At 45.2% G+C, this 25,964-nt stretch overlaps 2 protein-coding genes across 5 annotated transcripts in view; one reads left to right on the forward strand and one right to left on the reverse strand.

Moving 5' to 3' along the window:
- Positions 1-1,177: 1,177 nt before the first annotated feature.
- KIAA1191 (KIAA1191 ortholog) lies at positions 1,178-15,368 on the forward strand. 2 transcript variants are annotated; one of them, XM_032628925.1, is made up of 9 exons: positions 1,227-1,416; positions 2,494-2,606; positions 2,847-2,933; positions 5,650-5,828; positions 8,930-9,050; positions 11,186-11,310; positions 13,365-13,471; positions 13,665-13,807; positions 13,915-15,368. In XM_032628925.1, exons 3-9 carry the CDS (start codon positions 2,906-2,908, stop codon positions 14,121-14,123), a joined length of 912 nt encoding a protein of 303 aa, XP_032484816.1. In that variant the 5' UTR covers positions 1,227-1,416; positions 2,494-2,606; positions 2,847-2,905; the 3' UTR covers positions 14,124-15,368. The 2 variants fall into 2 exon arrangements, with proteins under 2 accessions (XP_032484817.1, XP_032484816.1); XM_032628926.1 differs by lacking the exon at positions 2,847-2,933 and having other exon boundaries at positions 1,178-1,416.
- Positions 15,369-15,457: 89 nt separating this feature from the next.
- Positions 15,458-25,964, reverse strand: part of SIMC1 (SUMO interacting motifs containing 1) — a 98,484-nt gene continuing 87,977 nt past the window's right edge. For all 3 annotated transcript variants that reach the window (XM_032628920.1, XM_032628924.1, XM_032628922.1), the window contains 3 exons: positions 23,191-23,347; positions 22,920-23,004; positions 15,458-16,299 (listed from right to left, as the gene is read on the reverse strand). In XM_032628920.1, the coding sequence (XP_032484811.1) occupies positions 16,031-16,299; positions 22,920-23,004; positions 23,191-23,347 (511 nt within the window). In that variant the 3' untranslated portion in view covers positions 15,458-16,030. The remainder of the gene's footprint in view (positions 16,300-22,919; positions 23,005-23,190; positions 23,348-25,964) is intronic.

The following is a 25,964-nucleotide window of genomic DNA, read 5'->3' on the forward strand; positions in this document are numbered from 1 at the left end:
GGTGCGCGGGCTTCAGTAGTTGTGGCTCACGGGCTCTAGAGAGCAGGCTCAGTAGTTGTGGCACATGGACTTATTTGCTCTGCAGCATGTGGGATCTTCCTGGACCAGGGCTTGAACCCGTGTCCCCTGCATTGGCAGGCGGATTCTTAACCACTGTGCCACCAGGGAAGCCCTGAAGTAACAATTTTTTTTTTTTTTTTTTTTTTTTGCGGTACACGGGCCTCTCACTGTCTTGTCCTCTCCCATTGCGGAGCACAGGCTCCGGACGCGCAGGCTCAGCGGCCATGGCTCACGGGCCCAGCCGCTCCGGGGCATGCGGGATCTTCCCGGAACAGGGCACGAACCCGTGTTCCCCGCATCGGCAGGCGGACTCTCAACCACTGCACCACCAGGGAAGCCCATGAAAGAATACTTTTAACACGAGAAAAAAATCACACTGCAACGTAATTGTGCTATTTATAAGCTAATCACAGAATTTAGAAAAGACTCTAATTACTGGCATATTCAAGTTTAAAGGTGCATGAAGAAAGCCTCTCAGTCCCGCCAGTAGGCCTGGCCAATGGTCAAATGCTGAAATCTAAAATCCCAGCCCCAAGCCCCTATAGCCCTCTTGAAATGAGCCTTGATGGCAAACTTTGGACCTGTGGATAGATTGTTTTTCAACTTCATTTACTTCCTCAACTTTATTGCTTTGTCATATTTGTAAACACTTTAAGAAAAAAGAAGTCTTCAGGGTATGACAGTTGAGCTGGCACCTCTCCAAGTGTCACTTTCCTTAGTGTAAAAGGGAAATAATGTTACGACCACCTTACCTAGCAGAGGCTGGTGCTATTTGCTTCCCCTTTTGGTTCTGCTACTAGTATGAACCCTGCCTAACCCAGCTGTTCCTGGAAGAGGGTCCCTGCTCACTTCATCTCTTCTTAGTCAAAGTGCCTTCGCATCTCTTCAACTTCCCCTCCGTGAAACGGGTTTGAGGGTGTCACTTTACTATGCCACCTCCATCTGCCCTCAGCCTGTCACAGACCCAGGCATAAAATGCTAGTCAAGGGTAGCTTTTCGTATGGGAGCTGGCAGTTTCCACACACGGAGCTCTGGCCCTACCAACCTGCAGTGCAGCTAAGATCCTGGGGCTTTCCCGACCATGGACTACAACTCCCAGCATGCATCGAGCCCCCGCCAAATCTCGCGTGAAATGACTCGGCCTCAGGAGACTTTATCGGGAAGGCTGTGGGCCAGCCCCCTGTGGTCCCTCCCTGTTTGGTGTCTGGGGCCTTCTGTGTCGCCACGGGCACAGCGCCGCTCACACCATGGCTTGGGTCCCGAATGCGCCACAGCCTCTCGAGAGACGTGGGTCCTCGGAGCCTCTTTAGTGCCGGAGCTCGGGCCGCAGGCGGCTCCGCGGCGGCGGAAAAACAGGTAATCAGATGAGCCGGACCGGACCCTCCTTGGGGCTCGGTCCTCCACCGGTAAGGAGGGGCGTGCCCCCGTCCCCTCCACCGAGGCCCTGGCCCGGGTCCTCGTGGTGCTTCTCTCCTCTCCCCTTACTCAGGCTCAGATCTTTGCCGGACCGCTCCGTGCATCTCTCGTCCCGCCTTCTGGGGTCCCCCCGTGGGGTATCTCTGTGATCATGCCCCGGCACCGGGCTTCGCCTCTACTTTACCAGGCCGGCCTTGTCCTGGACCCCCCCATTTCTCGCCCATACCTCCCAGGCCTCCTACTTGCCTTGCCCCGGGGAACTTTCGGCTTGTGCCAGGCCCTGGCCCTAATCGCCTTAATCTTTCTTATCCTCGCCGGGTGGAAGAGGCGGTTCAGTCAGCCCAGGCGTTTCACATCCTGGTGGCATTGTCCTGTATCTTATGAAGGAGAAGTCAGAGCTCTGCGGGGAGGGGGGAGGGGATGGGCACTGGGAAGTGGAAGGGGAGGTGTCGGGTCGGAATGCTGCCTGGACCCTGAGGATGGCCGACTTTGGTTTCAGTGATATTCTTTAATGAGGAACTAACAATTTTGCCTTCTGAGCTTCATCAGGATAGAGGGGGGAGTGCAGCAAGCTGAAAAGCAAGTAACTTGGCTTTCTCGGAGCTTTGTTTGAGCTCCCCTGTAAAATGGAGATGAAACTGCCTGCCTTACAGATGGGCCACTTGTCTGTAATCTTGGACAAATCACTTCTGCTTTTTAGTTTCCTTTTCTTTAAATTGGGGGTAAACAATGCCTGCTTTGCAAGGGTTGCTGCAAGGGTTAAAACACAAGATAAGTGTTGTATAAAACCCTTATGAATATCAGTCAGTACTAGCAGCAAGGAATGAATTTACCCACTGTGGATCCCTCGTCCCTTGCTGTGGGTCAGGTTATTTGGACCCTGAGCCCTAACTTATTTAAAAACGAAATGAGTATAGTATCTCTTGCAAGGTTGTTACAGGAGATACATGAAAGTACAGGAAGGTGTTTGGCAGACTCTGAAGGGCTGTGCCAATGGTGGTTGTTTGTTGTTCTCAGAACCTCTGGAATGGATGGACTCTTCCCGAGCAGCTTTGCTAACTTGCAGCAGCTGAGCAGTGTTCCTCATTAATATCTGTCTGTCAGCATAATCGTCACATCATTTCACTCTGGTAAGGTGACCTTTTCACTGTGTATGGTGTCTGTCGTATCACAGGTGTTAAGATCAGTGACAGGTACAGTGAGACCTTTGATTTTATCCTTTTTTTTCTCCCTCGCATGTTTGTCCCTCTTTTGTGTGTGTTTCAACCTTGTAACCAAGCCATAAAACTCTGTGTGCTTGTCAGAAGAACAGCATTGGAGCTATTCTTTGGTGTTCACTGTAAGAAAATGCCCTTTGTCGTTTTTATTAGGTGGCAGGGACTCAGCTCTGAATTCTGTATAGAAAAAGCACCTGGATCCCAGTCTTTCAATGGCTTCGAGACAACCAGAAGTGCCTGGTAAACTTAATTCTTTTTGGTAAAGTTATGTTTTGCCCTTAACATTTTGAGCTAGACAGAAACTACTTTTTTGAACCACATATTAATAGTAACTCTGTGCCACCAGGAGAGTATTTAGACTTAATAGATTGGCATCATTTAAATATTATCTTATTAACCACCCAGCCAGGGTGTGAACCCAAAAATCTAACTTGAAAGAGAACAGTTATTTCACTTAAGGGTATGACAGATTTGTCACTTTCCTATGTATCAAATAAAAATTTAGAATAAGCTGCGTAGTTCTTAAACCAAAATGATTAAACTCACCCCCTTTTTTTGTGAGGATGAGATAGGAGGGTGGGAGGAATGAAAGTTTGGGCAAAAAGGCACCAGCCTGATTTCAAGACACATTGAACTTAGTCATGAAAATGCTCACTGCAACATTTAGTGAGTCCTGGGTCTGTACAGGGTTATAATTTCTGGGTTAGTGAAGTCATTGATTCCTCCTTGGACTGTTTTAGTGGGAAGGGCTAGTGATTTTTAAAATCTGAATCACTCAATTTTTGATTCTCAGTAAAGTATAGACGATAGTGCCTGTCTCTCAGGTTTGCTGTGAAGATCAAACATAAAATACATGAAAATGTGAGTTAAAGATGAATATACATTTACTGCCCAGAAAATTTTTTGGTCTCTATTTGTGGGAATTTATCTCCTAGTAAATATTAGCTGACTTTATTATTATTCTTAGGAAGGCTATTGGGATGGCTCTTGGGATGAGTCTTTAAGATGTTTCTGAAATTGCTCCCAAATTAAGTGGAGTCATAGGAGTCTCCCTTGTGTCTCCCGATAAGGATCCATTTCTAGTCTCTAACTTCAACTTGTGTTTTAGTTTGTCTTTCATTGTCGTTGTGATGACTGTGAACTCCCTGTAAGCACCCTGGCCGCAGGGTTGCATGCATTAGGTTAATGCTTATAGGGTGGGGAGCATGGAGTGTTGCATGGCGGGTGTGAGAGCTGGCTGAGATCTGTGTTCCAGCCCCCACCTCACACTTGCTAGTGGGGTGTTGCTTAAGATCTATGCCTCAGTTTCCTGAGCTGGAAAAGGGGAAGAATATCTGCTTAATGAGGATTAGGAAAGATGAGGGATGTAAGTTCCTGGCAAGGAAGGGTACTTGTAATTACGATTTGCTTGTGTGTTTGTTTTAATTGAGATAATTCACATACCATACAATTCAGCCATTTAAAATGAACAGTATAGTGATTTTTAGTATATTCACAAGGTTGTGCAACCATCACCACTGTCTGATTCCAGAACATCTTCCTCACCCACAAAAGAAAACCTTGTCCCTTTAGTAGTCACTCCTGTGGCTCCTCCCTCCCCCCAGGTCCTGGCAACTACTAATCCTCTTTCTGTTTCTATGGATTTGTTAGTAATTGTCATTAATCATAATAATAATGGTAACTGCTTGGCCCTCTTGTTGTTTACACGGAATGTCTTTGCTGGTTTTGGACTTACTGCCGAACAGGTTGATGTCTTGGAGAGTGTGATTGTGTAATTATAGCAGCAGGATAACGTCACACTGAAGGCAGGATCTGGACGTTAGTTCTGCTCTGAAAGGATCCACAAACAAACAACATGAACTTTGCTCCCTGATCTGGCAGAGCTGAGTGTGCCCTTGAGGTGGGGAGCCTGCGTCACTGGGGCATTCTGCCAGTCCGTTCCGGTGGACAGGAATGGCAGGATCAGCTGGCAGTGCTTTGTGAGAACCGTTGTCAGTAGTTTCTGTGATGAAAATTGGCTGTGCCATTTAAGTCATATAGAACATTCGAAACTGTTCTAGATGCTGCTGGACAGCATATTATTTGACATATTTCTTGTCATGGTGCTCTTGTTATCTTAGGTGAGTTAGTAAAGACAGAGGATTTTCCACCTCTGGGCCTTCATTTCCTCATGTATAAACTGGGAACAAGATTTCATGGTGTTTTTTTTTTTTTTGGCCATGAGGCTTGTGGGATTTTAGTCCCCCCAACCAGGGATTGAACCCTGGCCCTCAGCAGTGAAAGCATGGAGTCCTAACCACTAGACTGCCAGGGAATTCCCAAGACTGCATATCCTCAGTTTTGCCTGAGTTGAGAGTCTTGGGATTGCCACGGGCTTCTTTGGCCTAAAGAATACAAGCTTTGAGGGCTTCCCTGGTGGCGCAGTGGTTGAGAGTCCGCCTGCTGATGCAGGGGTCATGTGTTCGTGCCCCGGTCCGGGAAGATCCCACATGCCGCGGAGTGTCTGGGCCCGTGAGCCATGGCTGCTGAGCCTGCACGTCCGGAGCCTGTGTTCCGCCACAGGAGAGGCCACAACAGTGAGAGGCCCGTGTACCCCCCCCCAAAAAAAAATAAAAAAGAATACAAGCTTTGAAATCAGATTGCTTTGGGTTTTGATTCCTTACTGCACTTTCAAGTTATGTGACCTTGCTCAGGTAAATTGAAATTGAATTTTGGTTTCCTAATCCATAAAAATGAATTAGGGCTGCTGTGTGGGCTAAGTGGAGAATCCAGTGTCAGGCAGAGAGGAAGGAATTTGTAGTTACCTTACCTTGACTGGATTAGCTCTTCCAGAACGAGCTTTTCTTGCTCTGTCCCAGAATAAGAGTGTTTCAGAGCTTTCCTGCCTACAGATTAATTTAAAGCTACTGGTATGTTCAGTTGATGAGCCCATCCTGACAGGTGTGTCTGTTCTTAGCTCTTGAGCCTAGTGGGCCTCTAGGCAAGATGTCCCTGCCCATCGGGATGTACCGCCGGGCATTCAGCTATGATGATGCCCTCGAGGACCCTACGCCCATGACTCCTCCTCCATCGGACATGGGCAGCATCCCCTGGAAGCCAGTGATTCCAGAGCGCAAGTATCAGCACCTCGCCAAGGTATCTGACCCCGCTGACTGCTGTTGGCAGGCCCAACCCCTTCGTTCTCCTTCCTCTGCTCCAGAAGCTGTCAGCGGTTCCTGACACCCATAGAATTGGGCAGCCACCAATCCCTATATATGTTATATTTTCTGTAGAGTTGGTAGGCCTTTTTCCTTTTTAATTCAAAACTAGAATGGCTGTGTCTTCTACCTGAAATACAACCTCTCCATCCCTCTCCTCCCCGTCCTCCCCACCCTCGTTTCCACAGTATTAAATCCAAGCTCCTTAGTCTTAGTCTGGCTCTGCATGGTCTAGGTCCTGTCTGCGCTCCCTCCCCTCCGAATCCACCCCCCACCCTCTGTGATCCAGCCATGCAAGTTACCTAAGATTTCTTGTATTTAATAGGGTATTTGATGCCTCTAAGTCTTTGCTTCTCGCTGCTCCGATTGCCTGGAATGTTCACAGTCCCCATCCTATCCTCGTACTTCATCTGCCTGACAGATGGCATCCTTTAAGTCTTAGCTCAACCATCTCTTCTGTGATTTTCCTCCGTCCTCCCAGTAAGACTATCACCCCTCCTTTTGAGGTCTCCAGTGTACTGTGGACCCCTGTTACAATCCCTGTGTTACTTCATTGCCCTCCATTAGCTTCCTGCAGGCAGGGGCCCTGTCTGATTCATACTCCATCTACAGTATCTAGCAGAGGACTTGGCATAAAGTGATTGCAAAAAGATGCTCATTGAGTGATTAAAAATTGGCTCTTTCCTGAACATATGCTGTGCTTTTCCTCATGCTGTCCCTCCTGCCTCAGATGCCCTTCCCCACTGCCATCCTATGTGAGAGCTGCCTCCTTTGTAAGGCCCTCCTGACATGCACACACATGCACACACATACCTCGTTACACACTGATCTGCTCTCACAGCCCTTTTGTGCAGTTGGGCTTCATGGGTTCTGACATGCTTGTTGCAGGCTTGTTTCTGAAGCCTGTGCTTCCTGACTGCAGGGACTGTGTCTCTCTCGCCTCTGACTTTCCAACCACCAAGAATGCCAGAAAGGTGGTCCTGTTGCCTGAATAAGCTAGGCCCACCCAGTTCAGATGAATCCTTTTAAGCGGCAGCTATCGTTTCACTGCACTTTGAGCTGTGTGACAGCTAGGTCCTGACAGCAAGTACCAGTAAGCAGCTATCTAAGCAGACCTGGGTGTGAGCCACCTAACAGTCTGTGCACCAGCTGTGAGCTTGGGCTTCACCCCTGAGCCACAGTGTCTCTGTGTGAGAGATGAAAATACTTTGTCATGGAGGTGCCGTGGGCATTAAATAAAAGAGGACTGGAGGGACTTCCCTGGTGGCACAGTGGTTAAGAATCTGCCTGCCATTGCAGCGGACACGGGTTCAAGCCCTGGTCTGGGAAGATCCCATATGCCATGGAGCAACTAAGCCCGTGCGCCACAACTACGGAGCCTGCGCTCTAGAGCCCGAGAGCCACAACTACTGAGCCCACGCACCTAGAGCCCGTGCTCCGCAACAAGAGAAGCCACCGCAATGGGAAGCCCGTGCACCGCAATGAAGAGTAGCCCCCACTCGCCGCAGCTAGAAAAAACCCGCGCGCAGCAACGAAGACCCAACGCAGCCAAAAATAAATAAATAAAATAGATAAATTTATAAAAAAAAAAAAGAGGATTGAAAGGCCTGGCACATATTAGGTGTGGAGCTGATGTTGTGACTCCTGGCTCCGGGCTTAGTTTCCCTTGGCAGAGCTGTATGTGATCCTTCCTTTCTAAAGAGTGTAGTGTTCCCCCCCGCCCCCCCAATACCATTAAGCTCTCAGAACAGGGCGCTCCTTGCTATGAAAGTGCCCCCTACAGCTCTGGGGCAAGTTCCCTATATCAGTTTTCTACTGAAATCTGACCCAGTCAGTTGTTGAGGTGGAAACATTTTGTGTAAAAAGTATTGGCGGTACTAGGGGGAAAGGGCCCCAGCAGCCTGCCTGTGATGCCAAAACAGCAGACTCAAGGGACGGGAGCAGAAAAGAAGCAAGGCTCCTGATAGCTCTTGGGAGGGCAGCCCACTACCCTCTTCATTTATGAAGGCTGCTGCTTGCTTCTCTAGGCAAAGAATGGGCTTCCAGTTTTCTGCTGTGTCCCAGCTGGAACAGCTGACAGTTTGGAACAACTGGCCTTTCTAAGGAGAGCTCAACTTGACTCATTACATGCATTCTTTTGTTTGTCCTAACCATCCATGCCCTAGGCATCCATGTCCCAATCGTCAGCCGTCTTCCAAGTGAGAAAGCAGAGGTTCAAGTTTTGCTCGAGTAAGGTCACAGCTGAAGAGTTTAAATCCTGTTTTGTAACAGGGATACATTTCAATACTTCCTTCTACTCCCCTCCTTTCTGACCATCTTTCTTCTCGATTCCTTTGGAGAAGTAGAGAACAAAGAGTAAAACCCAGTCCTCTGCTTCCAGTCAGTCCTGAGCACGGTGTCAGGTGTTTAGATTAAGGAAGGCAGCGTGCTCCAGCTCTCTCATGTTAAAGCTGAGGAGCTACGTAGACTTTCTGGTTTGTTTTAAAAGACCGTTATTGAACCCTTAGAGCAGTGGTCCTCGAAGTGTGGTCTCAGGGACCAACAGCATCAGCATCACTTGGTAATTTGTTAGAAACAAAATTCTTGAGCCCTACATACTGAATCAGCTCTGGGTTGGGGCCCAGCAGTCTGTTTAACAAGCCCTCCAGGGGATTCTGGTGCTTGGCAAAATTTGCGAACCACTTAGCGAATGCAGTGATTAATTAAGCAAAAGCAAGCATGGTGCTTGGTACACGGTCAATGCTTAGTAATAGTTGTTTCTTCTGTATCCTTAGGGGCATATTGTGTTTTGGACAGACATAATCTGGAAAGATAATAGAGCTCAGAGCTTCAAATTCTGGCTCTCCCACTTTTATAAATACAGGCTATTCGTATAATGTCATATCTTTTGTTACTATGGATAATACATATCTAATTGGGTGTGGACAACCAAGCCCCCCTTCACATATTTTCTCCTGTATCTGATGACTCCCAGAGGAGTAAGTTGAGGCGTGTGACTCCCTTGTCTGGCTCAGGTGCCTCCTTGCCCCTCTTGAACAGGTGGAGGAAGGAGAGGCCAGCGTCTCATCCTGTGCCCTGCCATCGGCCATTGATGGTGCGGACAAGGTCCCCGTGGTGAAGGCTAAAGCTACCCATGTCATCATGAGTTCTCTGATCACAAGTAAGCATTCTGCGCTCTCAGAACTGGGGGCGGGGAAGAGTTTAGGCTTCCTACAACTAGCTGCGGGAGTTCTGCAGACACACTTGCCTTAACCTGTCCTAACCCGGCCCGGCAGAGGTCAGTCTGGCTGCTGAGTCATCACCAGTGTCGAAGCTACATTTAGGTGGAAGACTTGCCCAACGTTAAGCATCTCAGTTGATTTAGGTGCGCTCCTGCTGCTTCGTTGCTACAGCCTTATTTTCCCATATCCATCAGCGTGACCTTGGGCAAGTTACTTAACTACTGAGGCTGTTTCCTCCTCTGTGAGATGGGGAATCTGGCCGGCAGGTGGAGGGGAGGATTAGATGGCACCAGTGCTCAGTGGCCGGGAGTGGCTGCTGATACTGTTTCAAGCTCTGCTGGAGAAGGAGACACACTGAGACATCTCCCACCGCCCCTGCGCTTATTTTTTTAAATTAAATGGCTCAAAGTTGTTCCTCCTCTTGGATCTTGAGACAAGATTGGTGCCTCAAGTGTCTTTGGTCTTAAGAATGTGTGATTTGTGGTCCTGATAAGACTGGAAACAAGAGAGCTTGAATTTTTAAAAAAAATCTTACAAGTTAACTAAACTTGTTGGTTCCAGAGGGCCCTTCTAGTTGCTTCTAGTGGGAAGTTAACAATTATTAGATATACAGCTCTGCTTGTCAGCAGCAGCCTCTGCCAGGGGCAGGGCACGTAGAGGTTCTCTTTAGTTGGCTCAGTTTTGATGTCGGAAGCCCTTGTTTATCTGCTCTGGAGGGCATCAGTTAGTCTTGGGCAATTCCTGAAGAACTCACCCAGGAACCAAAAGTCCAAACTCTTACTTGGACTTTTTCTTATTCACACATAAATGCACTGTTTGAATCAGCAACTATTGCTTGTATTTTGCAAGCTTGAGAAGGTGTCCTGGCAGTGTTAGGAAGCTTAGTCATTGTTCTTTTAGAACAGTGTAACTTCTTTATTGAAAATAGAGTTTACTAAAAGTATAGAACATTATAGCGCCCCAGTATATATTACTATCACTCAGATATTTATTTGGCTTAGTCATTTCCACATATATGCATATTTTTATATAATTGCAAATCTAATAGACAAACCATTCTATCAGTATTTTTTCAATTTATATTACGATGAACTTTTCATGTTGCTGTAGTCATAAATTAAAAAAAAAAAGCTGCATTTAAAATCCTGGCATTTTAAATACCAGGTATCGTGTTCATTAAATCCTTTCCTGCTTTTAAAATTTTCAAGTGACTACATGGCAAGACTGGAAAACACCTTTATACGTTTAGTGTGTGTGTGTGTGTGTGTGTGTGTATGTTTCCTTTGCTTCTATTTCTGTTGGAAATAAACTAGTCCCTTAGAAGGGGAATGACTAAGTCATAAAGGACATCTGGCATCTGGACTTTTGGTCCTCAGCTGCCACATTCTTGTACATGGGGGTGTATTACATAGTGTGTGTACAGATTAAGCAAAAATTCCACTGTCAGTCATTCCCAGGTATAACTGACATTGATGACAAGATAATCGGGTCAGACTGCCCTGATAGTAAGTTGAGTCTGCCTGCTGTGCCAGGCACTGTGGTGGGCAGTTTCACACACAGGAAACATTGGATCAGTAGACCTTGGTTAGTTCAAGGCACATTCTCTCTGGTTTGGGTCCAGTTGCTACTTTGGTGCCATCTGTCCTAAACGTGGCCCATTTCTCTTTGGTGAAGATCGTAAAGAGGGTGGTGAGTATCTCTGAGGAAACTTTATATTTGGAGAACTTGCACTGTTTCTGAATGTCAGCTGCCTTCTTCATGTTGCATTTCTGAATACAAAGAAAATGTCCTAGGGTATGAATGAGAGGAAGGTAAGGAGTGTTTCCCTGGAGGTTATCAGGCTGTCCCTTTAGGAGTAACCTGCTCTTTAGCTTGCTGTAAGGGAAGGCTTCTTTCTGCCTAGGCTTCGTGTGAGGTTCAGAACTCCTGCCACGATGCCTGTCTGGGCGTCCTTCTCGGGTGGCCAGTGTGTATGCCCTTGCTCCCGGGGAGAACAGTGGATATCTGTGTTCATCTCCTCCAGTTTGTGATGGGAGAGGGGGGTGGGCATGACTGTTATCTCCTCTGTTCCCAGAACAGACCCAGGAGAGCATTCAGCGTTTTGAGCAACAGGCAGGGCTGAGAGATGCTGGCTACACACCCCACAAGGGCCTCACCACCGAGGAGACCAAGTACCTTCGAGTGGCAGAAGCACTCCACGTAAGCTTGTTTCTTAGGAACTTTTAAAAGACAAAACCCTCGGGCTTCCCGGGTGGCGCAGTGGTTGAGAGTCCGCCTGTGGATACAGGGGACACGGGTTCGTGCCCCGGTCCGGGAAGATCCCACGTGCCGCGGGGCGGCTGGGCCCGTGAGCCATGGCCGCTGAGCCTGCGCGTCCGGAGCCTGTGCTCCATCCACAACGGGAGAGGCCACAACAGTGAGAGGCCCGCGTACCGCAAAAAAAACAAAACCCTCATCATTCACAGCTTGAGGTGTGGCTGTGGTTTTGAAGTTACCAGCTCAGCTAGTTGGGGGTGTGGAGAGTGGTGGAAAGAGGCTTGAGCAAGGAATTTAGAGCAGGTTTAGTCCCCCTTGTGGTCGCACTTTCTAGCTGAAAGCTCCCGGGCTCTTGGCCTCGTAGTTTCTGCTTATCCATCTATAAAACTTACTGTTTCCCTTACTTCTAGTTCGGAGGGTCAGATGAGATTCTGAGCTTACACAGGTGATATGTGTGAGCACGTTATGAACAACAAAGCCAACGTGGGTCACTATGTACCAGGGTGATTGACTCTGAGGGCAAGAAATGGGAGTCAGGCAACCTCAACAGAGGTAACACTGGCTAGAAAGGAATGTTATGCTCTATGTTTAGTTTTTTAAAAATTAAAATAAATATAGAATTGGGATGTTTTTGCTTTCATTTTAAAAATTGGAACAAATGGAGAATTTTCAGTAAGGTTAATAATGACCAAATAATTGTATGAATAAAATAAAATAGTTTCAAATGATTTTCTTTCAGGGAATATCACTTTATACTTAATAGTGCTTTTAAGATTTATCAAGCACTCATATTCACTTCATCTTCTTATTAATCCTCTGACATAGATACATCCATGTTTTATAAATGAAGAAGCTGAGGTCCAGGGTTATGTATTTATTAACCAGTCATAGTACCTGAAATCAAGTCTCCTGATGCCCTATTTCCTGTTGGTTTTTCTCCATATTCCAGAGTTGCCTGAGAATCTGGCTCCCGAGGGGCTCACAAGGAGGATCATGATATACAATACATGGAGGAGGAATAGTTGGGGGTTAGTGGCATGTGGGCAGGGATATGAGACGTTGTGGATGGCTGCATTTTGTAATGAGCATCCCGGATGATGTTTGCACACTAAACTTAAAACCACTGCTGTGGCGGGTCAGGGTTGGTTTGGTGTCCAGCTTAAGCTCTCAGACAAGACAGATCCTTCCGGAGAGGGGCACTGTCAGCCTTTGACACTGAGAACTTTCCAGGGTGGGTGTCAGTCTGAATTCCATTTGCACAGTTCACCCCATATAATGGTGGAACTGAATCTGGCCCACCTTCTGCATCTTGGCCATAGGAGTAGAACATGAGGATGGCTGAAATGCCAGCTCATGTAACTTGATATGTTGAGTGTTGAGAAAATTCATCACGGTCATTTGTTTGAAGTATAGCCTGGGCTGAGCATTGGTGTACTAGACACGGAGCACGGAGACCGTATGGAAGCCTTGACCTAGGAGCAGTGAGAAGTAGGCTTGTCTCCCCTGCTAGACTGCTGGTCTGTCTGTTAGATGTCTGTTTACAACGCTGAGGGCAGCTGGAGTGACTGGTTATGGGAAGGAAGGGCTGCACAGAGGGAGCATTTAGCTGGAGGGGTTAGCGGCCAAGTCTTGGCGCTGAGAGGCTGGGGATGGCGGGGTGTGCGCAGTAGCGGCAAAGAGGGCAGTTGAGGAAGGCCCGCCACTGGGGTTCTGGCTCGTCCACTTATTGGTTGGTCAATGTGGACAGTCGAAAGCTCTGGTGTGGAATTAGTACAGAGATGTTCAGGATATGCTATAGAATGAATACGTTTTTTTAAAAGATGGAACTCTAGTATGGCAGAATCAAAGGAATATCTTCCTATAATCCAAAACTATTTCACCTCTTCATGTTTCCTTTTGCCTGAAGTTAGTGTGAACCAGGTTGTTTATACCCAAACTTAGCTGTTTTGTATTTGCTGTGATTTTTAAAAAGCCTCTCTTCTTACCCATCTGAGCAGAAACTAAAGCTCCAGAGCGGAGAGATAACAAGAGAGGAGAAGCAGCCGGCCTCCACCCAGTCCACCCCAAGCAGCAGCCCCCACTCGTCCCCTAAGCAGAAGCCCAGGTGAGCCCTTCCTGCAGCCCCCACCCCCCCAGTAGCCGTGGGCTAAAGCAAAGCCAGTGCCACGTCCAACACTGGGAGGTCAGCCTGTGGCTTCCGAGCCAGGAGGGGGAGCTGACAGTCCCTAGTCCTGGCGTGGGACACTTCTAGAGGTGTAGGAAGAGGATGTGTTACCATTTCATTCTTTCTCTTCCAGAGGCTGGTTCACTTCTGGTTCTTCCACAGCCTTACCTGGCCCCAATCTTAGCACCATGGATTCTGGAAGCGGGGAAAAAGACAGAAGCTCGGCAGATAAATGGAGCGTCTTTGGACCAAGATCCCTCCAGAAGTCTGATTCGGGTAAGGCTGCCGCTTCACGAAAGAGAGCAGTGGTGGGCATTTTACCATGTATGTTGGTAGCTTCTTACTAATTTTGAAATCGTTTGCTCTGTGGTTTACTTCTGTAGGAGGTTTTGCCATCCAGGCCTACAAAGGAGCCCAGAAGCCTTCTCCAATGGAACTGATTCGCACACAAGCCACCCGAATGGCCGAGGATCCAGCAGTGTTCAAGCCACCCAAAATGGACATCCCAGTGATAGAAGGGAAGAAACAGCTGCCGCGGGCCCACAATCTAAAACCGCGGGACTTGAATGTTCTCACACCCACTGGCTTCTAGAGCTCTTTCTGTTCCAGGGACTCTGGATAGAGGTGGCTTAAGCCCAGCTCCCCTTTACCTTGGCTCTGACATAGGAAAAGTTTTGTTTTCTCTTTTTAAAAAACTCTCAAACTGAGGCTAGAGCTGGAGACATAATTGGCTTTTGAGAAACATTAGTGCAAAGCTTGTCCTTGTGTGGAAGAAGCCATTTTGTACTGCTTTAATTTAAAGTTAGACTAAACCTCAGCAGTGATGTATGGGGACCTCATTACCTATTTTTGTATCACTTACCCTACACAAGAACTTTGATCATTACTTAATAGGTAAATAATATTTGTGTTGTTCCAAAACCAAGGCTTCTTGATTCCTTTACCACTGTCCATGTGCGCATGGACAAATCATGGCATAGAGGCGTTCACTGACTAGTTTAGATGACTTTGGCCCTCTTGGCTGTGCTGGCACTGTGTGCTCCAGCCTTGTCAGTTATGGGGACCCAGGATCTGTTTGAGATCTGGGTATAGTTAAGAGCCAGCCTTGGTAGGGATCCCCTCTGTTTTCTGCTGAAACCGGAATCTCCTTGCTTTTTGGTAGACCTCATGGATCACTTTGTCCTGCAGCCAGTTCTTACGTAGTACCTCTTGGGCCAGTGCTGTTGGAGGGATGCTTCTCTTTTGTGTGTCACAGAACAAACACTAGCCTTACATATCCTTTGTTGCACTTTAAAGTGAGATTAATTTAACTCCCATTTGGTTGAAAACTTCCAAAGGGAGAAAATCCAGTCTACTGGTTTGGTATAGATAAATGGATGTTAAACTTTCTTAAAGGAAGTGGCAACTGCAGTTCGAGTATAGTCTTGCGGTTCATACGAAACTAGTGTCACCCTATTTTGAGTTTCTTGTTCAGGCCAGGGCCTGAAAAATTCTTTTCTGGGAGGTGGAAGAATTAAAAAATTTTCTGCATGCAATCATTTTCCCCCCAAAAGAGCCTCATACCTTTCTAAACACGTACCTCACTGAGGAAAGGGACGAGGGGAACCACCTTTTCATTTCTCCTCACTGTGTACATGTTCAATCATTGTCTTGAACACTGTCTCAAATTCCTGCTGTCTTTTGCTTTGGACAGTATGGTGTCTACACAAGGAGCTGAGCTGACCTTCCCACAGAGATGCCCTGGAGTCTAAAATGATCAGAACAGTTAATTTATTTGTGTTTTCTGTTATGCTTGTATCTCTTAACTTGTTTTGACAATAAAAATCCTTACTACTTTCTCAAATGTGGATGGAACTTTTTTTGGTTCTGTTAAGAGTAGTTATTCCATTCTGCCTGCTTGCAGTCATGAAACCGAAGCGTGATAAACTTGGTATTTTGAAAAACCATTGCTTTTTTATTGTATGTATGCTTTTAACATCAGATTTTTTGTAACACACTCAATCCTTTTGTTTTTACCCCTTTCATTGCATTAGATCTTGACAGACTGGCCACAAAGTCAAATTCATAGGCAATATCACAGGTCCAATATAGGATGTTTGTTTTCCATTAGGGAGAAACAAATATCTCTTTCTCTTTCGAAACAGGTTGTCAGTACCTTGAATGACATAACATTGATGTCTAGAATTTGTTCAGCACACGGATTCTTTTTTCACATCTTGAAATGTTAAACATATAGTGCATATAGTATTACGTGTTTCAAAAGAAGTACAGATAAATAATTTATTAAAAAATATATACACCTTATATATTTAAGCCATATCTGAGAACAGGCTAGGATAGGATTATAAAAAAAAAGATATTTACTAAACAGAAAGTTATTATAGCCTACAGATAAATAAGATAGGTTTGGTCCTATAAGATTTTAAACTACTTTTTATACTTTTAGAACTTCCAAGTAATTTGAGATAGAGTTCAGGAGGTATTCTTGGCGTTCAGTGCTTAGAAGGACCTCAGGGTCTGCTCCAGGCCTGTGGTGTCTGCGTCAGGGTTCAGGTCTGCGGCATAGAAAAGCAGGAGCTTCAACAGGTGCACCTTGTCTTGGAGCTGTGGGACGAGCGGCTCCCCCAGCATCTGGACCAGGCGGCTGCGGAAGGCCTCAATCTGTTTCTCCACGTCCACCACTGTGATGTCATCTCCTTGCTGGGGCTTGGGCTTAATCCTTTTGATTATTAAGTCTTTTCGATCGATCACTGAACTCCGTAAGTGCTCTGCAAGAGGGAAAAGGTTAGCGGAACTGTTCTGAACTGCTTTTTATTCCTTTATGACTTGGGAAGATGAAGTCCAATTTTGGTAGGTAGGGTCTAGGCAAAGACTTGATGAGTTACTAGGATACAAGTCAAAGGGCATGTGAGTACCTGTGGTACCTCCATTTCCAGTCCTTTGTTCTTGGTCCTCTTTGGACCTCAAGTTTTACGTATTAAAAAATGTATTTCAAAGTCATTTTAATTTTTTTCAGAGTAGTACATGCGTTGTTTAAGAAAATCAAATTCTACTCAAAGGCTTTTGTCCCCTGTGACCGTTCTCCCCCAGTAGCAGAGTGAAATAGAGCACATTTCCCTGCTTAAAACCCTCCAGATACTTGCCTTTGCTTTCAGAGGCCAAACTCCACATTGTTCTGTGGCCCAGCCTGCCTGCCAGTCTCCTCTAGTCCTGCTCTCCTTCTTACTACCCGGATCTTACCTCCAGTTCTTGAAACAAGCTCTTCCTGCATCATGGCATTTGCACTTGTTCTCTCTATCTGGACTGCTTTTCCCCTAGACCTTTGCATGCTTACGTCCTTCTCATCCTTTGGGACTCAGCTAAGAGGCCCTCCCTGACTAGAGTGAGCTGCTTCCCTCGTTTCCCCAGTGTTCCTCTTCATCACAGCACCTGATTTATTTATTGGGTTGCACTCACCAAAACTATAATTGTTTTTGTTGGCTTGTTCACTGTCAGGCACTGTCACTGCAGCTAGAATGTCAGTCCATGAGGGCTGGGCTCAAGTCTCTGCCTCTGACATCACGCACTGGGAAAGGGGTGTACATCCTCATCTCTTCCATGTTCTTGCTGGTCACCAGAGAATAACTAGGCAACCCCAATTGTGGGGCATCCTACAAAATAACTGCCCTGGACTCTTCAAAAATGTACATATTACGAGAGACAAGTAAAGGCTGGGAGCTGTGTTAGATGACAGGAGACTGAAGAGCATAACAACCAAGTACAATGTGTGCTGTTTGACTGAATCCTGGCCCAAAGCAAAACTGCACACCTATAAAGGATGTTATCGGCACACATTAGATAATACTAAATCAAGGATAAAATGAGCGGGATGACGCACAGTTGTTATGTAGGGGAATATTCGTATTCTCAAGCTGAAGTATTTAAGCATGAAGGATTATGACAGTGCAACTTACTCTTAACTGGTTCAGCAAGAAAAAGGGAAAGAAAAAAGCGTATAGATGGATTAACAGATAAACCAAATGTGGCAAAATGTTAACAGCTTATGAATCAAGGTAAAGTTTATATGGGTGTGCATCGTACTATGCTTTAAACTTTTCTGTAAGTCCAAAAATAAAATACTGGGGAAAAGTACAAAGGTCTAAAGGTATCTCATTCCAAATCCATAACTCAGTCCCAACAAGGTTCTGGAAGTGTGTGGAATTGAGGGAAAGGAGCTCAAGGTTACATATAAGGCAAATGAAGTGAGAAGAGCCCTGCAGCCCTTCTGACTCCCAGGTGCGCCAGAGGCCACAACAGTATCATTTTCTCTATCTCATTTATAAAATGGGGGTAATGGCACCTTCATTAACAGGGTTATTAGAAGGACTGAACTACAGTGTCCAGAAATTTGGGAAACAGAATAAACTGAAAAGAAAGTACAATAAATACACTGTAGAGTATCCAAAAAGTCTGGAAACATAGGAGGTGAAGCTGCCTTGAGATGTCATTACAGGGCCCTTTCAACATTCAATCAACAAACATTTACAGTGAGCACCTACTCTGTGGAACTGGGCTAGACTTCGGGGATGCAGTGGGATCACAGCCTTGGGCCCAGCCCTCATGGACTGACGTTCTAGCTGCAGTGACAGTGCCTGACAGTGAACAAGCCAACAAAAACAATTATAGTTTTGGTGAGTGCAACCCAATAAATAAATCAGGTGCTGTGATGAAGAGGAACACTGGGGAAACGAGGGAAGCAGCTCACTCTAGTCAGGGAGGGCCTCTTAGCTGAGTCCCAAAGGATGAGAAGGACGTAAGCATGCAAAGGTCTAGGGGGAAAGCAGTCCAGATAGAGAGAACAAGTGCAAATGCCATGATGCAGGAAGAGCTTGTTTCAAGAACTGGAGGTAAGATCTGGGTAGTAAGAAGGAGAGCAGGACTAGAGGAGACTGGCAGGCAGGCTGGGCCACAGAACAATGTGGAGTTTGGCCTCTGAAAGCAAAGGCAAGTATCTGGAGGGTTTCAAGCAGGGAAATGTGCTCTATTTCACTCTGCTACTGGGGGAGAACGGTCACAGGGGACAAAAGCCTTTGAGTAGAATTTGATTTTCTTAAACAAAGCATGTACTACTCTGAAAAACATTAAAATGACTTTGAAAAGATAGAATTGGCTGAATAGAGTGGGATATAGGGAACATGTGGGTTAGGAGCAAGAATTTGGAATTTATTAATACAGGAAATTCAAAGAAGCAAAGGTTGGCAGTGCCCACCTAACCACCATCCAAGGGGAGGAAGTCTTGGCCAGTGGACTTGAACCATTCTGGTCCAGTTGGCAACGCCTTGGATTTTATGCTTCAGTAGAGGAGAGTTCTTACATCGGAGGTTCTTGTGATTATTGTGTGAGGTGATTTATGTAAAGGGTTTATTTGGCACAAGGCCTGGCTCAAGATATTCTGGCTGGTAGTATTATTAGTTCCTGGATCAACACTAGGATCAGCTACTATTATTTTATCATAATCATCGTCACTACAGGAATCTCCAATCTAACAGTCACACTGAGCTCTTTATCTTCTCTGCAGATCTTCCATTTATCTCCACGTCAGTACTGGGCGACATCCTTCAGCCTTGGTCACCCATGCCCTGTCACACTGATCTTCAAAGTGCTTCTGATCCGTCACTGCCTTCCCCACTGCACCACCCACACCCTTGTCACCATCATCCCTCCCCTGACCTCTCTGGTCCTCGGCCAAACTATTTATCACACATCAGGCAGAGTGACCTTACTTAAAACCACTTTGATGGGTTCCCTTCACTCTGGAATCAAGGTGAAATTCCTTAACACGAACTCCCTAACAGGAGGGCCCTTCACACCTGCTCCTGTCTAGTACCGTGGTCTCGTTTCGTGCTATTACCCCCTTGCTCACTGTATCCTAGTCCCACCAGTTTGCTCTATGTTCCTTGGACTCATTAAGCAACTTCTTGTCTCAAGGCCCTTGGACATGCTGTTTCTTCTTTCTGGGAAACTTTTCCCTCCCTGTTCGCTTGGCTAACACTCAGCCCAACACTCACGCAGGGCTAACATATCTCAGCCCAAGTATCACTTCTTCAGGGAGGCCTTCCTGGGTTCCTCCATAAACAGTGTAAGTCCTGTTTTGTGCACTTGTACTTTCCTTCACAGCATTTATTTTCATTGCAATTATATGTTACTTGTGTGGTGGTTTGTTTAGGGTCAATCTCTTTACTAGACAGTTAAGCTCTAGGAGGGCAGGGGCCATGTTGGTCTCATTCATTGAAGTTTTCCCAATGAGCCAGGCACAGAGGAGGCATTCAGTAAATATTTGTTGCCTGGATGAATGTATGAACTTAACTGATCTTGCCTGAGTCTGCTTTTCTCCCCTCTGTGGACAGGGCTCCTTGCAGGAAGGCTGTATGTGAGACTCTCCTTGGAGTGAACAGGTGTCTGACTTCCGCATCGCCCTAAGTGGTCCAGCAGAGCGGAATTCAGGAAAAGCATGCATTTCATTCATTTAAATACTATATGTTTAAATTCCTAGAATTCATAGTTTCAAAATATGAGGTTCTAATTATTCATAAGCATCAGGAAAACTCACGGCATTATGGCAATTCATAATTTTGCCGAGGCTGACTTGAGTTGCATGGTTGTGAAACTGGGGTGTGGGGGATTGATTCTCTCAGCCAGAGAATGTGAGCTCAGCCGACAGCCCAGCATCCACCTCTCAGTGGGGCTACTCTGCCCTCTACAGAAACATTTTTACAAGATGTGGGGCTTCAAGATATACTTCTCCCCAGGATCAAGGGTAGATACAAAAGTATTTTAACCATGTATAGAGAGTTTAGAAAGTGGGGGGTCAGAAATTCCTTAGAATCTCACCTTCTAATCTGACCCAGTGATTTCACAGAAAATTAGTTCCTTCCAGTGTGCTTTCACCATATACAGACTTTGGCAACAGACCTGGCTCTGCATTTACTTTCCTCTCAGCCTTTGTTTTCCCATCTGTGAAAGGTGGGTGGTACTCACCTTCACAGGGGTACTGGGTTAGATAAGCCAGTGCATGCGCATTTACCTATGCTCCCTTCCTCTATTCCTCCATGCTAAGAGGTTCCCATAAACATAGGGCGAGCTTAGGCTCCCCAACCTCTTCCCTTCTTCCCCTGCCCTTGGAGCTGGACAACTCCAGCCGACCTCAAAACACACTCAACAATGTCCTCAGCCCACTTGAAGAGGACAGAGATGACTAAGGAGCCCTCACAGTAAAATGCCTACTGACAAGGACACTGACCATTTCAGGGAACCATTCAGCTGTGTTCTTTGTAGTTCTTTGTAGGACTCTGTTTTCAAACTACTGGTTCTAAATATTTTTTTCTCCTTCTTAACTCCTGGTCTCCAAAGAAGCTGGAAACAACGTTAAGGATAAAATAGCATTGGAACACACCCCGTTTATTCTTGGTCAATATACACTGGTCTGAGGCCTTCCTCTCCTTTATTCAAGGCAGAAGAATATTCTGTAATAAAAGTAGATCCCATGTCCATCTTAAATTACTATTGCCCATGACCCAGGTGTATTCCCTGGGACGCAAAACAGAAATGAACAAGAAGTCTTAAAGGTGAACTTTAAGCAAAACCGAGCTGCTTTAATATTAAACTTTCACTAGATCTCCAAAAGAAACAATTACATAAACCTCCATAAGGCATGGAATTTGCCTTTGGGGCTTTGTTCTCAGAAGGACACATACCTTTCTTTGAGCGTGTTAAAAAATGCACAAACCACACAATTACATGTCGTGGCCTTGACAATGCTCTCTCTTATGTTTTAGTTACAGGCGCCTGAAACAGAGAAGACCCTCCTGGCCAGATGACAGGCAGCTAACACTGACTGAGCGCTTTCTACGTTTATCTCACGCCCATTAGCAATCAGTCTTGGCAAGTTATGTATTACCATCCCCGTTCTATAGAAGGAAGAAACTGAGGTCTAGAGACATAAAGTTAGCTGCCCAATGCAGAGTAGGTGATGGAGTTGGGATTTAAACCCAGACCTTCTGTCTTAAATCCAGTGCTTTTTAAAATGTTTCTGTAACAGCTTCCTCAATTCCAGGCCCAAGTGGGTGTAAGGACCATCTTATCTTCCCAAGTGCCATTACTGAGCTAAAATCAACCTCAATATGATCATGGCAGGTAAATTATGTATATATGTATGTGTGTGTGTGTGTGTGTGTGTGTGTGTGTATATATATATGCATTTTTCCCCCTTACTGATGGAGAATAAGTTGGACATTGTACCCCTCAATACTTGAGAATGGATTTCCTAAGACCAAGGGTATTTACTTTCATAAGCCAGGATAATTATAAAAAAAATGAAACTTAATATTAACACAATACTATTATATAATCTACTTAAAATTTACCAATTGTCCCAATAATGCACATTATAACTTCTTTTTTCCTGGTTCAGGATCCTATCCAGGATCATGTTTTACGTTTAAATATTCATGTGCTTTAGTTTGTTTTTAATCTGGAACAGTTCTTCAGTCTTTCTTTGTTTTTAAGACATTGTGACTTTTGAAAGTACAGGCCAGCTACTTTGTAAAAGCCCTTCAATCTGGGTTTGTCTGATGCTTCCTTCTGATTAGATTCAGGTCATGAATTTTTGGCAAGAACACTACATAAGTGATGAGGTGTCCTTCTCAGGGTATCACATCAAGAGACATGTCAGTTTTCTCCCCTGAAAACTTACTATCTTTCCTTATGTAATTAATAATTACATTAGTTTCCCCAGGGACCACATTAATCCTTGGCTAATCAAATCATTCTTATTTGAAGCAGCTATTCCATCATTATCCTTGTCAATATTTGCCCCCTGAGTGTTAATTAGTATAACTTTTCCAGATCCTCACGGATCACTGGCTTTGCCTGTGACTAGAGCAGAGCCACTTTCACAGACTTAAGAGTGTCTTACAACTTTTGCAAGATGTACATTTTTACTTTGCCACTGATTTGCTCTGTATTTGCATCATATTGACGGATATTTACAATGTCCGAGTCAGTGAGCAATCAACCCAACAAAGACGCTGCAGTGATAGGCCACGGAAAGACGCCAGGGCCAAATCAGGTCATTACTAAATCCTTCTCATGTTAGGATGACTTTTGTTTACCTGCACAGCCTAATAACTGTGAGGACCACTGTAGTATCTGCCATAACAAAAATACTATGTGAATTCTTCTGTTTCACAGCAGTGATTCCGGCTATGTCCTTCCTTGTTCCTCACAGTTACACCAAAGAACAATGGTTTACTGAAGCTAACAAATTAGAGTCCCTTATGTAACTTTAATTCATAATAATGTCCACTGTGAGACTCCCACATCATCTGGTTTGTGACCAAATGCTCCTTACCTCTTAAAACATGTTGGTAACTGGATAACAGAAACTGTAGATGCTCAACCAGTTCATCCCATGTCTGCCACTGGGTTTTATCCGACTGCAGAGATAGTAAAAGCAATTGGTAATAAATGCCTTCCTCAGTTAGAGGTTTTGTACAGTTTTCAAGTCACTTTTACATAATGTAAAAAAGTGTAAAACACGTTTACACTTTTACATAATTTACTTAATCAAGGATTAAGGAAAAGGTGTTCTAGGCCTGGAACTGAAATAGGGAAAAATGTACCTGACACTTGAGCAGTGATGTGGAATTGTTCAGAAAATAGAGGGCCTGGGCCAGAGACAAGGGCAGGCGGGTGGGTGTCTCACAGCTGTGGAGGAATATGATTTCCAGCACTTTGCAGCGCAGAAGGTGGCTCTCCATGGTAGTAAAGAACATCTCTCTGTGTGGAGAAGAGATAGAGAGAGTTCACTATCACAGTTACTGTTTCACGGAACATACACCACAATTCTCCCTGAATGCTCTAACCTTTGCCCTAATCCAGAGAAGGCTAAGAAGGAATACAGTGAAGGCCTACAAAATCACAAAGCTTGTGGACAGGGCAGAAATGGATTTGTTCATAAATTCGCAACTGTCAGAAAGAGGGAAAGTCTTTGATATTTGAAAAAGACTAGTTTAGGACACGTTAAGAAGAATTATATCATACTGTAAACAAGAGAATTAATCATGAGATTACATATTTCTGAATGGCCATAATGTGCCAGGTACTGTTTGGCAGAAAAAAGGAATAATAAGAGAAATAAAAGAGGATATTGCTCTCAAAAAGCGGATAGTTGAACAGGGGCAAGAAGTATGCAACAGGAAACCTACATAAAGCGCAGGGCAAGTGTACACGTATGCGAGGTGCCTGTGGCGCTCTAGAGACACAGAGAAGAGAGCACATTTGATCAAGGGGCTGGAAGCAGCCTTCGTATGGAGGAGGTGGCACTGCTGACAGTGGTCTAGGAGTAAAGAAGGCCCGAGGCAGGAGGCATTTCAGTGCAGGGATAAACATGGGTAAAAACAAAGAAGTAAAAGTCATAGCTGGGGCACTGCAGCCTTCTTAAATTTCAAGTCTAGGACTTAAGAGTCCCAGAGGGACTCTGGCCCTTGACTTTGTCACTCTGTGCAGGGCAGGGCTTGGCCAGCGAGGGTGGGCTGGAGCACATTCAGAGGCTTCTGAGCAGGATAGCTGTAAAACGGGGGCTGTGCTTCAGACAGGTGAATCAAACTCATTGTTCTAAAAGCAATGTCAGCTTCCAAAAAAAAAAAAGTTATGAATCTCAGATGCACAGGGTGAATCTCTGGACTGCGTGAAGGTTTTTGCCTGAAGGTTTGTTTGGTGGTTCTTGCCAGGTCTGCTTGTCATAGCAGTTCTGAGGAATAGACGGCTCATGAGCAGATAAGGAGATGGCAGCAACAGAGCTAGCTCTAGATCTCAGAGTTCTTTCTTCTACAACTGCCCCTTTGCAGTTTTGCAACATCTGGAAAAATAGGGTGCTCTTTGTGCCACTGTCACTTATAAAAATGATAAATAACAAAGTATCTACTCATTTTTATTTTCTTTTTTCCCCTTTCCCGTTGCTGTTCCACCAGGCACAGGTATTATTTGTGTAAAAGCAAGGGTATAAAAGCAGAATAAATACTTTAAAACCTTTGCTTCTTACCATTCAAAAGTTTTAAAAAGTCTGTAATATTTGTGAAAATCCATTTTATCTCTCTTTTTAAAAAAAAAAAATTTATTTATTTATGGTTGTGTTGGGTCTTCGTTGCTGCGCGCGAGCTTTCTCTAGTTGCGGCGAGCGTAGGCTACTCTTCTTTGCGGTGCGCGGGCTTTTCATCGCGGTGGCTTCTCTTGCTGCAGAGCACGGGCTCTGGGCACACGGGCTTCAGTAGTTGTAGCACGTGGGCTTCAGCAGTTGTGGCACGCAGGCTCAGTAGTTGTGGCTCACGGGCTCTAGAGCGCAGCCTCAGTAGTTGTGGCACATGGGCTTAGTTGCTCTGCGGCATGTGGGATCTTCCCGGACCGGGGCTCGAACCCGTGTCCCCTGCATTGGCAGGTGGATTCTTAACCACTGCGCCACCAGGGAAGCCCCATTTTATCTCTTTAATGTGTTTTTTTTTTTAAAGTACGATTCTATACCTCCTCTGACAAATTTTCTTTTTTAATACAAAGGACTCCAAATTATTACATTTATAAGATATTCCCCCAATTCTTTTAAAGTTTAATTTCTACTCTGTATTTGGCCTATTACTTTCACAAGACAGTTTTCCTATTTAATAACTTTTTATTTCAAACTGTATTTTCTCTTCCAATTTTTATTCCAGGGCCTGCATTTGTCCTGGTTTTATAACCCAAAATGGCAAACCCAGAAATATCCAAGGGACAAGAAAGTAATTTTAATGTATTGGACATAGTAGGAAATGGAGGTACAATTATCTATAGCAATTCAAATTCAAAATTTAAAAACAAGATACAGAGGAAGGTTAACATCCAGATCCAGCCTTAGCAAGTATAGCTGGTATTGGATTTACTCTCCTGTTATCAATAATTATAAACCTGTACAAAATATATGAAATAACTATTTTCAGGCATTGGACAAGCTACTACAAATGACTATTATTCTTGAGAGAAGGGAAACAAAGGTGGTGAACCCCATGTTTACCCCAGATTTCTTGCTGGGGGCACTTTCTAACTAAGGCAGAGGAAAGCGTGGGTCCCAAACAGAAAGCAGTGGGCTTGTTGGGCAGAGCAAACAGAGACTGGAGTTCAGTAGAGCTGAGGTGGCTGGAATTTGTGTCAAAGAAGAGGGAGCTCAAGAAATATGTGTAAGGGGCCCCCTTGGCACACGGACAGGGAGAAGATCCAAAAGCCTGGGAGAGAACAGCTAGTGAGGAGCTATGAGCTCACTGGGAATTCGGGAGAGTACCCAGTGCTGAAAGACATGGGGTTTCAATGAGCTAGAGGAGAGATCTCATTGAACGTGTTGGGCATTCAGGTGCAATCCCAGAAAGACTAA

Source organism: Phocoena sinus, chromosome 3 (genome assembly GCF_008692025.1).
Source record: "Phocoena sinus isolate mPhoSin1 chromosome 3, mPhoSin1.pri, whole genome shotgun sequence".
NCBI lineage: Eukaryota > Metazoa > Chordata > Mammalia > Artiodactyla > Phocoenidae > Phocoena > Phocoena sinus.